General features: G+C 40.3%; 2 protein-coding genes across 3 annotated transcripts in view; both read left to right on the top strand.

Moving 5' to 3' along the window:
- Positions 1-6,401, top strand: part of b3gntl1 (UDP-GlcNAc:betaGal beta-1,3-N-acetylglucosaminyltransferase-like 1) — a 38,467-nt gene extending 32,066 nt beyond the window's left edge. The window contains exons 6-9 of one of the 2 annotated variants that reach the window (XM_036557089.1): positions 1,662-1,797; positions 2,403-2,471; positions 3,607-3,681; positions 5,155-6,401. In XM_036557089.1, coding sequence (XP_036412982.1) covers positions 1,662-1,797; positions 2,403-2,471; positions 3,607-3,681; positions 5,155-5,235 — 361 coding nt within the window. In that variant the 3' untranslated portion in view covers positions 5,236-6,401. The remainder of the gene's footprint in view (positions 1-1,661; positions 1,798-2,402; positions 2,472-3,606; positions 3,682-5,154) is intronic. The other variant, XM_036557088.1, reaches the window with a different exon arrangement.
- A 2,922-nt stretch (positions 6,402-9,323) lies between these two features.
- The window catches only part of LOC118797823 (meteorin-like protein), a 16,117-nt gene continuing 10,440 nt past the window's right edge, over positions 9,324-15,000 (top strand). Inside the window, exon 1 of the mRNA XM_036557095.1 lies at positions 9,324-9,592. Coding sequence (XP_036412988.1) covers positions 9,468-9,592 — 125 coding nt within the window. The 5' untranslated portion in view covers positions 9,324-9,467. The remainder of the gene's footprint in view (positions 9,593-15,000) is intronic.

Here is a 15,000-nt window from a genome sequence, read left to right as displayed (position 1 = left end):
GCTTCTTTACCTTTAGCACTGGAGCTAAAGTAGCTAACAATTAACGGAAGCATACATTGCATCAATTAGGGTGATGCGAACTGCATGCCTAGATAAACATACACTCACCTCACACCGTGTCGAGTTGTTAAAGGTGAATTTTTCACTACATAATTCAGTGGTGAAGTGATTCAGAGTGGTTTGGTACGAAATAGTTGTTGGGTAGAAACTCAGATGTCTTTACAGTGGTGGTGATGGGAACCAGGGGTCGCCATGACTACAACACAAAGCCATTTTATTTACTAACCAAAACCACCAGTGAACCTACACGAGTCTTCTGAGCTTTTATATGGAATGTTGATGATGGTAACATCTGCAAAATATGTTTTCTTTGGGGACTATTTTGCCTCACAACACCCGGCACGCACCCCTCCACCTTAAATAGATTTAAAACATATGTTTTAGGCCAAAAGCTCATCTCAAAACTATCATAAGAGGGTGTCTCAGGCATCAGGCCGCACATTCATAACCATCTTATGTAATAACTCTCTGTGAGGGAGCTTTTAGAGGCGTTAAACTCATCAGACATCTGGTTCCTATCACCACCACTGTGAGCAGTTCTGACCTGTAGAATGCTGGATTTCACATGGGACTAGACTAAATGGCTTTGTTTACATTTTAATCGCTGAATTATGCAGAGATTTGGTGGAATTCTTCTTCAGATAATCTCTAATACTTTTGTGCAGGTTATGATGCTGTATGACACACTGTTATCTGTAGACATTGATATTAGCTTTGATGAAAACAGCCATCAGAGCCTGGATTTTGTCTGCACTGTTGTATGTATTTAACATGTTCACTGTGTAGAAAGACAGAGGAAGTTCTTTAAATACACAGAGACAGACCTTCCTTTTCCCTCCAGCTCTCTTTCTCTTTCCTCTTCTCATCTTTCCTTCCTGCCATTGCACTGCTCTTCTATAGTGCAGAAAACTGACGTGTTGGGTTTGAGCCACAGTGGTTTTAGCCAGTGTCTCAGTTATTTTCTGTCCACAGAATGGACTTTCTGTGAAAACATGTCTAGATAGTAATAATGGACTGCTTGCTTCGGTTAGCGAAAGCTCTGCACAGGGTCACGAAAGCCTGGTATTGTGACGGGGCTACAAATAATTGACTGAACCGCATGCAAATGTGTACATTTTTGTAAAATTTTCACTGTACATCCACATTTATGCACTCATAATTGTAATTTTAATGCACCATGTTATTATGGTGCCTAGCAACTACTGTGAATGAGTGACATTGTGTGGTGGAGGAATCATTTGTTTCCATCTATCTATCATTTGTAGACTGTGTTAAAACCACTGTAACGTATGGCCTTTTGTGGATTTTTGCTTTAGTCTGTAACTTAACTTGGTGTCCCGATTCATATCGCCCCCTACACTTCCTGTAGTGTATTACAGTCTGTCAGAGTGACTGTGTGGATCATATGAACATTATAGAGCTTTTTAAATGAAACAGTAGAAGCCGTATCGCCCCCTACACTTCCTGTAGTGTATTACAGTCTGTCAGAGTGACTGTGTGGATCATATGAACATTATAGAGCTTTTTAAATGAAACAGTAGAAGCCGTTTTGCCCCCTACACTTCCTGTGGTGTATCTTCTAACTTGTGGTTTGCCTCCAGGGAAACCATCTGGATCCTGCGGGTGGACTTCCTGCAGGAGCGAGTGCTCAGCCAATGGGATTCCTTCACCATATGGAATGCTGGGAAACAAGGACGGAAACTGTACCGCAGCTTAAATCCAACCAATCAGAAGAAGGTATGAGAAAGTAATGGTTTTATTATGTTTGTCTAAATAGATTTCATTTGGGATCAGATTCTTGCAGAGCTCTACTCCTACGTGCTTCCGGTGTCTGTATCTATGTTAGATTGACCATAAGTGGAAGCCTAGTGGAATACTGACTACAGCCCAGATAGATAACATAACATAACATTGCAAATCCAATAGAGATGCTGGTAAAAGCTAGCATTGTCTTCACAGTGGTAAAATGAGTTGTAAAGTGGTAAAGTCTGCTGTTGGCTGACTGCAGCTGCACCGTATTCGGGACATGCAGGAAATGCTGCTATGGTGATCATGTGTTTTATTATTTACATACAGATTTAGGACTTTCTGTCACTTTTGTGTCTGAACTGTTACACGCTGTTCAGCGCTGGACATTCATGATGTTATATTGCCGCACTGCAGCTGTTAGCGTTCTCCACTGAGCTGCTGTTGTGGATCTGCAGTTGGGCTTGAAAGTGGCAGTGTTTATTTTCCCCCGTTACCATGGCAGCTATTAGTGTTACTCTGTATCGGATAGATCCAGAACTGTGTCTGTGACAGTTTAATGCTGAGCTGATCTCATCTCTGTGTGGGTGTGACAGGTCAGAGCTTTCTGTGATGTAGATGAGAACAAGATCAAGAAGGGCTTCTACACGTATGAGGAGTCAAAGGTAATATCACACACAAACGTGGGGTCACATATATTGGAGATATGAGGTTTTATTCTGACACAGCGATATATATATATATTCATACATATATATAGTACTTAATATTGTATTATATGCCTATCCAAAACAGAAAGCCATTTATGAACCATGAACCACCATTTTAAAGGTGATAATAAGTAATAATATTGTGCTATTATCTCAGCTACCGCAGTTGGTTAACCTCCTGCAGGCCTCCTCTCTTCACCAACACTGCTCTATCGCTCTCCTCGCTTTCTTTTGCTCACTTCCACTTTTTGTTTTTTTTGGCTGGTTGTAAAATATTCACTTATCAGTGATTTCAGTTTGTTTATGCTGGCAGCGTTGTTCATGTTAGTACAAGTGAGATTCTTCAAATATCTGGCAACATTTGCGCTGTTCGCAGAGGTTTTTCACCATGTTCAACAAATAATGAATGATGTTTCAGAAACTACACCGTAAAATAAATGGTTGTCAGTTGAATCCTAAAAAGTGGCAACAAGCAAAGTTAAGATAAACAAATGCAATAACCTACATACATACAAAAACATCAGAAACAGCCTACAGAAAATACACAATGTATCCAGCTATTGTAAAACCTCATTTTTTAACCTTTATGTATTAATATTTTTGGCTTTTCTGCAGAATAGAAGCTTACATATATTTATATGTTATAATAATAAACCCTATGTCTACTATATCTATCTATCTATCCATATATATATATATATATATATATATATATATATATATATATATGAAGTAATATGCCTTGTATGTATTATAAATATATAAGTACATATGTAGTATGTCCTGTGTGTGCTGTATGTCGCTGTTGTCGGAACAAAACCTTGTATCTCCTAAACGATCATTTTAAAGGAGAAGGAAAAAACGTACTTTATTTTAATGTAAGTCAGTGGAACCAGACTTTGCTCAAAAATATGAATACATAAAGGTTAAAAATGAGGTTTTACAATAGCTGGATATATATATATATATATATTTATGTATATATGATGTCTCTGTGTGTGTGTGTGTGTGTGTGTGTAAAAAATAAGTATCTATTTGTAATAATATGCACCTTGTATGTAATGTTATGTATTTTTAAGCTGTCTGACAGGAGCGACCGAAGCCTAAGATTCCTATACTGCACTTCAGAGATGCATCTCCTCCATTTATAGTGTGTGTTAAACTGGTGAGTACTGAACACAGACACTAGACGTTTGCACAGGTATGAAAATGAAGCTTAAATGTGATGCTGGCTAAACTGGTACTGTAGAACACTAACAGTCTTTATTATCAGTGTATTTTGTGGGATTGCTGATTGTACCTGTTAAAAACCTTGTTAAAATTGAAAGAAGTAGTGTTACTGAGTAAAACATGGTGAGCGTGCACTGCTGTGAGTCACCCTACAAAGCCTGAAATGTGTTTACGTATACTCGTCACATACATTTCAAATCCAAAAACAACATCATACAGTTAGACAGTAGTAGATAATTTTCAGGACACGCCCTTCACCAGGTTTTGACTGAGTTCTCTTTGTGCGCACAGCTTTCGAAAGGGGTCCAAGCACAACCCACCTTACAGAATGTTTCTCCATATGCTTTGTGCAATTGCACATCCCACATTCCACCAGAGAGGGCTCCAAATCCCCAAAACGTACAGAGTGCAGCTTTAACAAGCAAGAGGAAAGATCTGCTGAGCCTTTCACCAGTCCAGCACGTTTCTCTCATCATCCATGCAGTGACTGACACTGATGTACTGTTGAACTTTATCCCTGGTTTCATGTTAACCCACTTCTTAAACTGCACACTTATTCACATTTATATGCAAGAGAATGTGCAAAATTTAAATAGTCGCGTTCCTCCAAAAGAAAATCACTCATTAGAAAACTGGAGCCCGGCCTGAGCCTGATTCTGTAACGTAAATTGGCTCAAACTCAGCCTGAAACCTGATATTTTGTCAGACTTGGGTCAGGTAACAGACCTCCAACACACCCCAACACACACACACGTTTGTTTTGCTATGCATATGAGGACGTCCATAGGTTTCTATTGATTTTTGTGTTATTGTAGCTATATAATACTACACCTAAATCTAAACCTAACCCTAACCCTAACCCTAACCTCATTGTCCAAAAGGCAACTTTTAATTGAAATAAATCAAGTAATCAAGTAATTGTGGTGAAAACAACACATGCTCAATTGAGGACCAGCAAAATCTCCTTACTTGAGCAAAAATGTCATATAGTCCTATCATAGTGAGGACTTAGGGTCCTCACAAGTATAGCACTGCAAGAACACACACACACACACACTCAGCAGTTAAAAAGCACATTGATCATAATCTCTATTTCAGTCTTTCTGTGAATGTTTTTCTTGTTCGTTTTCCTAATGAAGCTCCGTTGGGACGAGTCACTGAAGGCTGATAACATTGATCACTGTTCACTTTCTCCACTGCTGACTAATCAATCTGTCACGCTCTTCTGTGATTGGCTGGGCTGCACAGGTGCTGCCTTCTGATTGGCGCAGAGCCATAATGTGCTGGCAGCAAGAATGAACGTTATGACTGACCTCCACACAGCTGTGTACGCGCGAGAGTACATTCCTTTATACATAACTATATTAACATGTGCTCTCTCTCTCTCTCTCTCTCTCTCTCTCTGTAGGATATGACTGGTGGAGTGTTAGAGGATATTTTACTTTCTCTGAAGCTCACAGAGGGAAAGGACTATTACCATTTCAACTGAACCTGAGGGATGGACAGATCAGCAGATGGAGAGAAGGAATGAGAGAGCATCTAAAGGAGTGGAGGAGAGGAGGGGTTTGGTCATGGGAACTTTGTCGTCTCTTTCTCGGACAGTGTGTACTGAGAGTTTGAGAAAACTGCCATATCTGTTTAACAGCAAACCTCCAACACACACACACTCTGTTTTGTTTGCGCTCCTGCTGCAGTGTGTTGGCTGTTTGGTGTAAATATCTGACATCATGGTTCTTTTTAGGAAACTTTCAGAAATTTCAAATTTCACTTCAGTTAGATTCAGTTTGATTATTTCTGTACGGTTCAAAAATATGTTCATAAATACATTGAACACACAGTTGTATGCAAAAGTGCATTAAAGAATGGCAGTTAAGGGGAACTGTGGAAGTCAAAGCTGGATCTATAAGGCCATGAGATCTCTCATATGCTCGTATGCTGGCCAGAAAGGCAAAGCAAAACCCCCATATCACAGCAAAGGACCTTCAGTTAGGCTAAGCTGACACAGGAGTGGTGGTGCACTGCTGTACTGTGCAGCATTCTGTGCACATGATCTGAAAGGAAGAGTCATCAGTAGGAAACTTTTCCTGTGACCTCATCACAAAAGTCAGCGTTTAAAGTATGCAAAACAACATCTACATAAACCAGAGACATTTTGGACTCGAGTGCTGCGAACTGATGAAATAAAAATGTGGCACTTCGGCCACAATCACCAAAGGTATGTTTGGAGAAAAGAAGGACAGTATTTGATGAAAGGAACACCTTGCCCACTGTTTAGTACGAGGTGGATCTATTACGCTTTGGGGTTGTGTGGCAGCCACTGGGATATAGACAATAAAATGAATATACTGAACTCCTTTTTTTCAGATGTTTATCTTTGAAAATATTTTTAGAATTACATTTTATTTTAACTGAATTAGAATTTATTATATTTATCTATTCCAAAATTCCACAATTGATTTACTTTAATTGACTGCCTCAGATCAAGCCATTTGTACACCTCTAGAAGCTCCACAGAGTGAGTCTCAGCTTATTGACTAATGCGAGTTAAAGGCACACAAGCTTACAGTAGATGGCCTCTTTCAGGTTCTGTAACACGTATGCAAAACTGTAAGCAAAGGTCATATTTTGGACACACCTTACTAAGAGAACCAAATTAAACAAATGAGACCAAAATATTAGACTTGGTCATTTATTTATTGAGGAAAATGACCCAATGTGTGGAAAATATAAAGAAAAATGCCATATTTATATTTTCCTCAAAGATGTATTTATTTTTGTTTTCGGTTGCGGATGCCCATACTTTTGCCCATACATTAAAACAGCGCTCTTACGGAAAATGGATATTTTTTTCACTGGTCAGCAGTTTTTCCAAACATTTTTGAGGAAATATGAATGATTGTGTTGTTGCTATATGATTGTTTTGCCCGGTTTCTTTCGGGGTGCTAGTGTGTGTCGAACGTATGTCATTTTCAAAATGTTTATTGATTGTCTGAGTTTTGTGTTTACTTGTTTGCCGGTCAGATGCGTTGACCCGCTCCCTTAGAAGTGCGTCCTGCTCCTTTTGAAGAAAAGGTGTCGAGTGAACAGTGTCACTCTGCTTATTGTCAGTGAATGTAACTGATAAGTGCACTGATTACAGTGGCTCTGTCATTGGACCGTGTTATTATCTTTAGTTTAAAACACTCATTCATCTCCCGTTATCTGTGTGTGTGTGTGTGTGTGTGTGTGTGTGTCTCAGTGTCAGACTTCAGACCCTCTAAATATTTAAGCTGGCGAGAAAGTTAAAGGTCAGAACGTCCATCATTACAGAGGATTACACCTCCATTAGTGTCCAGCTGGGTTACTTATACATTCAACCACACATGCTCGGGTTACTGACCATGACATCGAAAGGCAACTTCGCTGAGTTTATTTTTAATTTCTGCATAATTTAATCAATAAGATGTAAACAAAGTCATTCAGAGTGTTTCAGTATGAAGTACTACAGTCAGAATCGTTCACAGTGGTCGTGATAGGAACCAGACGTCTGGAAAGTTTAATACTTCCATTCATGGTGGAGGGATACAGGGTGTTGTGAGGCAAAATAGTCCCCCCAAAAAACGTATTTTAGATTTACCTTTTTTTCCATCATTGTCGCTGCTCTCCAAAAAGAACATTCTCGTCTGCAGTTAGCTAAAGATCGCAGAAGGCTATTGGAACAATGTTTTGTGGACAGATGAGACCAAAATAGATTTTTTTGGTTTAAATGCCAAGTGTTATGTTTGGAGAAAGGAAAACACTGCATTCCAGCATAAAAACCTTGTCCCATCTGTGAAACATGGTGGTGGTAGTATCATGGTTTGGGCCTGTTTTGCTGCATCTCGGCCAGCATGGCTTCACAATGGACTTATACCAGTAAATTCTAAAGGAAAATATCAGGACATCTGTCCATGAGCTGAAACTCAAGAGATTGTGGGTCATGCAGCGAGACAATGGCCCTAAACACACAAGACATTCTACCAAAGAATGTTTAAAGAAGAATAAAGTTAATGTTTTGGAATGGCCAAGTCAAAGTCCTGACTTTAATCCTATAGAAATGTGGTGGAAGGACCTGAAGCAGCAGTTCATGGGAGGAAACCCACCAACATAACAGAGTTGAAGCTGTTTTGTATGGAGGGCTAAAACTCCACCAAACCGATGTTCAGCACTGATCAACAGTTACCGGAAACATTTAACTGCAGTTACTGTTTCACAAGAGGGTCACACCAGATACTGAAAGCAAACCTTCACATACTTTTGCCATCACAGATATGAAATATTGGATCATTTTCCCCAATAAATAAATGACCAAGTCTAATATTTTTGTTTCATTTGTTTAATTTGGTTCTCTTTATCTACTTTTAGGACTTGTGTGAAAATCTGATGAAGTTTTAGATCAAATTAATGCAGAATTATAGGAAATTCTAAAAGGTTCACTATCTATCTATCTGTCTATCTATCTATCTATCTGTCTATGTGTGTTTTTAGTGCTTGTGTTGTGGAGCTCAGTAACTCTAGAGGAACGCAGGGCGCGTGCAGCTCAGCCTTCAGCTCGGTACATACGATACACACCCGCGCGGTGCTCAGTGTATACGATACGACTGTTTATGGACCTGAGATTTCAACACACTCACACACTCAGCACTGGACCACCTAAACACACACACACACACACACACACACACTCAGCACTGGACCACCTCAACACACACACACACACACACACACACACACACACACACTCAGCACTGGACCACCTCAACACACACACACACACACACACACTCAGCACTAAACCACCTCAACACACACACACACTCAGCACTGGACCACCTCAACACACACACACACACACACACACACACACACACACACACACACACACACACTCAGCACTAAACCACCTCAACACACACACACACACACACACGCTCAGCACTAAACCACCTCAACACACACACTCACACACACACACACTCAGCACTAAACCACCTCAACACACACACACACACACACACACACTCAGCACTAAACCACCTCAACACACACACACACACACACACACACACTCACACACACACACACACACTCAGCACTAAACCACCTCAACACACACACACACACACACTCAGCACTAAACCACCTCAACACACACACACACACACACTCACCACACTCAACACACACTCACACACACACTCACACACACACACACACACACACACACACACACACACACACTCAGCACTGAACCACCTCAACACACACACACACACACACTCAGCACTGAACCACCTCAACACACACACACACCACACACACACACACACACACACTCACACTCACACACACACACACACACACTCAGCACTGAACCACCTCAACACACACACACACACACACACTCACACACACACACACACAGCACTGAACCACCTCAACACACACACACACACACTGCGCGCGCGAGACAGCAGCCAATAAAACTGGCGCGTGGGCGTGTTCTCCCCTCCCCGCCCTGTGTGGGGGCAGGCGCGTGCCTCCAGTCCGAAGGTAACGCGCGCACACTCTCGTGTTGTCCTCGCGCGCTCCTGTGCGCTGCGGCGGTACGAAGCGGGTGAGCAGCGCGCGCTGAGCGCTCAGTATGGCGTTGCTCTGCTGAAGGACTGATCGCTGAACACACACACTGCGCGCGGAGCGAGGATGAAGACGAGGATGAGGATGAGGAGGGCGCTGTGCTCCTGCGCGCTCGTGCTGCTGCTGCTGACCGGCTGTGTGTGGAGCGGAGCGGCGCAGTACTCCACTGACCAGTGCAGCTGGAGGGGGAGGTGAGCACGCGCGGCACTCACACAGGAACTTTAACCCGTGATTAAAACAGCAGACGGACTTTAACGGCGAAGAGCTGGAGCCGTAAATCTGAGAGCTCGAGTCGATTCGATTAAACCATTCTTTAAGACTCGGTTCGGTTCATCATGCAATCTCACAGTTCACCACGAGTCGGTTCGACTCTGTGGTGTTAGTGCAGTTCAGTCAGATGTTACTGGAGGGACTCTGTAAACACAGTAGAGGAGTATAGAGAACAAACAGGCTTTAACATGTTTGAATAATCGCTATTTTATTGAAGACGATTATAATCGATTATAGTCGGTTCCAACATTGATCGACTGACGCCGATCAGATAAACCATCAAATCATCAGTGCGTTTCGGCGCCTCTGTAGATAAAGTAGAAAACAGGTCGCCTCCTCCTTCTGTTTCTGGCACACTTAATATCTCAAAATAATGACATATTTTCGATTTATTGAGCAATATCTCAAAAGAACATCTCACAATATTGACTTAATATTTCTAAATGATGACTTATTCACTTAATAAATTGACTTAATTTCTTGAAATAAGTAAATAATTGCTTACATTTTCAGTTTATTGAGTAATCTCTCAAAATAATGACTTATTTTCTCGCAATATTGACATAATATTTCAAAATACCGACCTATTCTCCTAAAATATTGACTTAATATCTCTGCATAATTATTCATATGTATTTTTCTAGGTTTATTGAGTGATACCTCACTAATAAGGATTTAATTTTCACTAAATGGACGTAATATTTCAAAATAAAGACTTATTGTCTTAAAATATTAACTTAATATCTCAAAATTATTATTCATGTTTTCAGTTAATTGAGTAACATCTCAAAATAACAACTCAGTCTCTTAAAATATTGACTTAATATCTTGATTAAGTCGATATTTTATCTTGACTTATTTTCTTGAAATATAGAAATGAGTTATTCTCTAATTTTAGTTGAGTATTTGACAGTTAGCCAATGTTTTGATAAAATAACTCATTATTTCAAAAAAGTACATCTTAATTTTCAAGATACTAAGTCAACATTTCATACTGCTGACAGAAACAGGCTTGCAGGCTATTTTTTCCACTCTACTTCATGAAAATGGTCATCCCTACCAATGGAACTGCCATGTAGGCCAAGACTAGACTTAATCTATGTATGAGACCCAACTATTGAGCCCTTTACAGCAGCTTCAGTCTCCACATCCGCTCTGCTCTTGTAGTTCAGCTCTAGAAAGCTGAGTGTGGAGTGGAGTCCATGAGAGCTGCTGGAGTTGGATCATAACTGGTGCTCACGGTCTGGTTGGGTTGCTGGTTGTTGGTTGGGGGTGTAGTGAGGTCTGATAAGTGCAGGATGTGGAGCTGGTTCAGTGAACATTGGGTGTTGGAGGGGGTCATCAGCTCTGGATTGTAAATCATTGCTGTCAAGATGTAAATCTTGTATCTCCATTTTTTGCACCATTTGAAAAGGCCAGCTTCCCCTTACCTTCCCTAACAATGCCTTAGTGAATGGACCAATAGAAATGATCTGAAACGATCTAATTAACAGGTTGAGAGTAGTTTTCACTCATCACTTAAAGTAACTAATTTGGAGATGCCAGGTTTTGTCATGGAGCAGTGAGTTGTTCTATGTGTTTAAGGCTGTTTTGAGGGCTGGATATGCTGCATATAAACCTTGGTGGAAACTGAACTCATGCTGGACTTGCATTGATGTAGCTCTAGTCACTGTACTTGAACTTAGGCTGATATCTAGTTCAGTCCAGCTTATGAAGTAAATCCTGAGCACTCTCGCTGGACTGAATGTGGTTTATAAAGCTTGTTAACTGGATAGATGGAACATGTGCTGCAGTCACTGTGGACTCATGCTGAAGACCACTTCAGACCAGTTCAGCTGGACTCATGCTGGATGCTGTATCTGCTCTTCTATGTGCTATCTGGTCAGATAAGAGCTGAGCAGAGGTGGACGTGTCTTATGTGGAGTTGATTCAGTGATTTCCACTGTTTTTGGAGCTGAAACTTGTTTTAAAGACGCTCTGTTCTCAGGCTGAAACCACGAGGGACTCTAGCGGCATGAGTCCAGCATGACTTCAGCACACATCAAGAACACAAGCTCAACGTCATGCAGGACTCATGCTGAAGTTAAGTGGACTCACGCTGGACTTGCTGACCTGTTGCTGTGCTCTGTTCATCTCCACCGCTCTTGCTTACAAAACCACAGTGTCTGTTTCCACATTCACTCAGATTCAGACCCAGCAGGTAGAGACTAAACCAAGAGCTTTCAGCATCTGCTCTGCTAGCCTGGCAGACTATTACTCTGGTCCAGCTCCTGCCGACCAGCAACTGGACAATTACAGCAGTGTCGCTGCTTTATTCTACTGTATTTAAGCTGTCTACTGTTTAGATAAGTACAAGATTTCCAACTGTCTTTAAGTACAAGCAATTGCCTCAGAATTGCTTCTGTCCATCCTTCCTGAAAGTGTCTGAAAGGATGTGTAGCTGTCAAAAACCTGTTACTTAGCTTTGCCCTGCAACACCCAAACTGAACATCTGAGATGTGGACAGTTTTATGGACTGATGAGTCAAAATTTGTACTTGACATTGTCATGAATGAGAAGGAGAAAATGCAACCAACTTCTAAGACTGAACTTTGGAGGTGTGAGTCTCCTGAAAAGAACGGAAGCTGTAATGGAGGTAAAGAGTGGACACATTAAATACTGATAAAGTTATTGATATAAAATATTATGTATATATTGACTTGTTAAGACCTGTAATTTTGTGGAATATGTGTTCTGCTTTTTTCCTGGCAAAAAAATTATTAGCTTGTACTTAATGCTGTTTTGACTGGAAATGAAATGGGTGAAGGGTGCTCTGACTTTTGCATAGTAGTATAGATAGATAGATAGATAGATAGATAGATAGATAGAGCAGTAGCTACGTATTTGTAAACTATAAAAATATATAGTGCCTATCTTAACAAAATCTTGTATCTCCAAAACTTTAACTTCACAGAAGAATTAAAAAATGTTCTTAATTTATAATGGATGTTAATGTAACACAATATTTTTCAAAGTAATACTATTCCATTTCTATTTGTCTGTTCATCATGAAATTTGGACACAACATAAAGGGGGAGCTGGAGCTTTTAAGTTATGCAAAAAAAAAGAAAAAAAAAAAGAAAAATGGAGAAATTAGGTTTTTGCGTGGCAGCAATAAATTAAGAATTACTATATATGTCAAAAATTTGCAAACCTCTTACAATAGACTTAAACATTACTGATGTTTTTGATTGAAAGGGATTATTAGCATTTCAAAACTGGCCACTTAACAAGATAAAAACAATCTTTTGGACCTTTCTACTGGTCCATTCATGGAATTTTGAAACAATGTAAAGGGCAGCGGATGGTTTATTAATGGTGTTAAGATGTACAAAATGTTTCATATGTGCTACAAATTGCACATCACATTGATATTTTCCCCCAATATGTTCAACAAATAATTGCAAAAGTGTGTTGGAAGCTCAAAATCAACAAAAAGTGTATTTTACCCAGGGCGCCCAAACTTTTGCATATGACTGTACCTGCCTCAGGTGGAAGTCGATGAAAATGTGGACTGGCTGATGTACCAGATTGAAATGTTTTGAACTATAACAGACTAAGCTGTGTTCAAAAGCTTAGAGCAGTGAACTCCTAGACTGTCTCAGACCTGCTTCCTTTTGAAACTCTGGACCTCTGACTCCTGACCTTGTCTGGCCTCTATTAGCCAGGTTTTGGGCTCGGCTCTCCAACATTTAATTGCCTCCAGAATAATGATTTAATAACAGTGATTAAAAGCAAGTCTGCTGAAATTGGGGGATTTGAGGGTCATGCAGGCTTCGGGCCCCCAGGGGTCAAAACGTTTTTTTTCCCCTTTTTTCTTTTTCATTTTTCTGTTCCTGATGGAAGGCCTTTTTTTGTAACCATCACAGCCAAGAGAAGAGGACGGGGTGGTAATCTAATCTCCAGATAAATCATGGTGTAATGCGTGTAATTACGAGGCTGCAGGCTGGAGCACAGATGTTGAGTTTGGAACAAAAGTGCTTGCTGGTTGCAAATGTAGAATTTATTCACTGGTCAGAAAATAGTTTTAAAGTGAAATATATATTAGTTATATAAGTAATTGAGTAATCAGCCGATTATTTTGGTCTATTCATTGAGTAATTACAGTTCGATATAAAAGACCAAGCAATAAAATTGACCTAAAATGAACATAAACCATGCATTGCCTTTCCAAGACCAGTTCAAAATCAGAGACCAGCCTTCATTTATTTAAATGGCTCAAGTTCAGCTCACTCTTTTTAGATGATCCACTTGCATAGGAGAAAGTCATTTACATATACAGAGAAAATGGGCCTCCTAACAACCACCTGGAACACTTGGGAGACCACCAAACCTGTCCCCATCATAGGACAAAATCCAGCTCCACTCTTGCTTCAGATCTGAAAACATCCTCAGGTGTTTCTGTCCATCCTTCCACTGTGAGAAGACGACTCAGTGCTATGGGTCTGAAAGGATGTGTAGCTGATCAAGAAGAACCTCACTGAGAAAAGGAGACGGACACATCAAACAAAGAAGCTGAACGATGGACTGACCACCCCAGAGTCCAGACCTCAACATCACTGAGTGTGTTTGGAAAATGTGGGAACCAACTTCTAGGACTGAACTTTGGAATTGTGGAAAAATATCCCTGCAGATTTCTTTGAAAAACTGAAAGTAACTCTCCTTTGCTGTAAAAAAAGAGTGGACATATTAACTATGGAAAAATGGCAATATAAATTTAGTTGAGGCTTCTGTGTTATAAAAAAAAAAGTGAATAAATGGCTGTGTCCATTAGGCAGTAGAAGAATTTGAACTATACATTATCACCATGCAAATTGCCAACTTACCCCTACTGATGCTCATCGGTATATTTTATGTATTGCTTCTTTGTAATGGAGTAATTGAGTATAACTGACTAATGTCATAGCCTTACTGAGCTGACAATGATACGACTTACAGACTGGACATCCTGTTTAAGCATGTGAGCAAGACCAAGGCAGGTTTATTATTATTGTAAGAACAAACACAACACCTTAGACCTGGTTAATCTTTAAAACTCTAAGTCCATAAAGGCAGACTCTAACTGGCCTCACCCTGGATTTGACCCAGATGAACCACGGCACACTTAGGCTGAAATAAAACCACGCTTTGATCACCCGCTTTCAGGCCCAAGAGTAGCGGAAGTGAGTTTACATCTGGGTTTCTATGTCAGAAGTCTGTAATCAGCTTTCAGCATATCAGACTCTGGGCTCATTATGCATCTTAGAGCTTAAATACTAAGAACTCTTCAGGAGCTACTCTGAAAGCACTA

Source organism: Colossoma macropomum, unplaced genomic scaffold, assembly GCF_904425465.1.
Source record: "Colossoma macropomum unplaced genomic scaffold, Colossoma_macropomum, whole genome shotgun sequence".
NCBI classification, from domain to species: Eukaryota; Metazoa; Chordata; class Actinopteri; order Characiformes; family Serrasalmidae; genus Colossoma; species Colossoma macropomum.
This window is presented reverse-complemented; position numbering and strand designations above follow the sequence as displayed.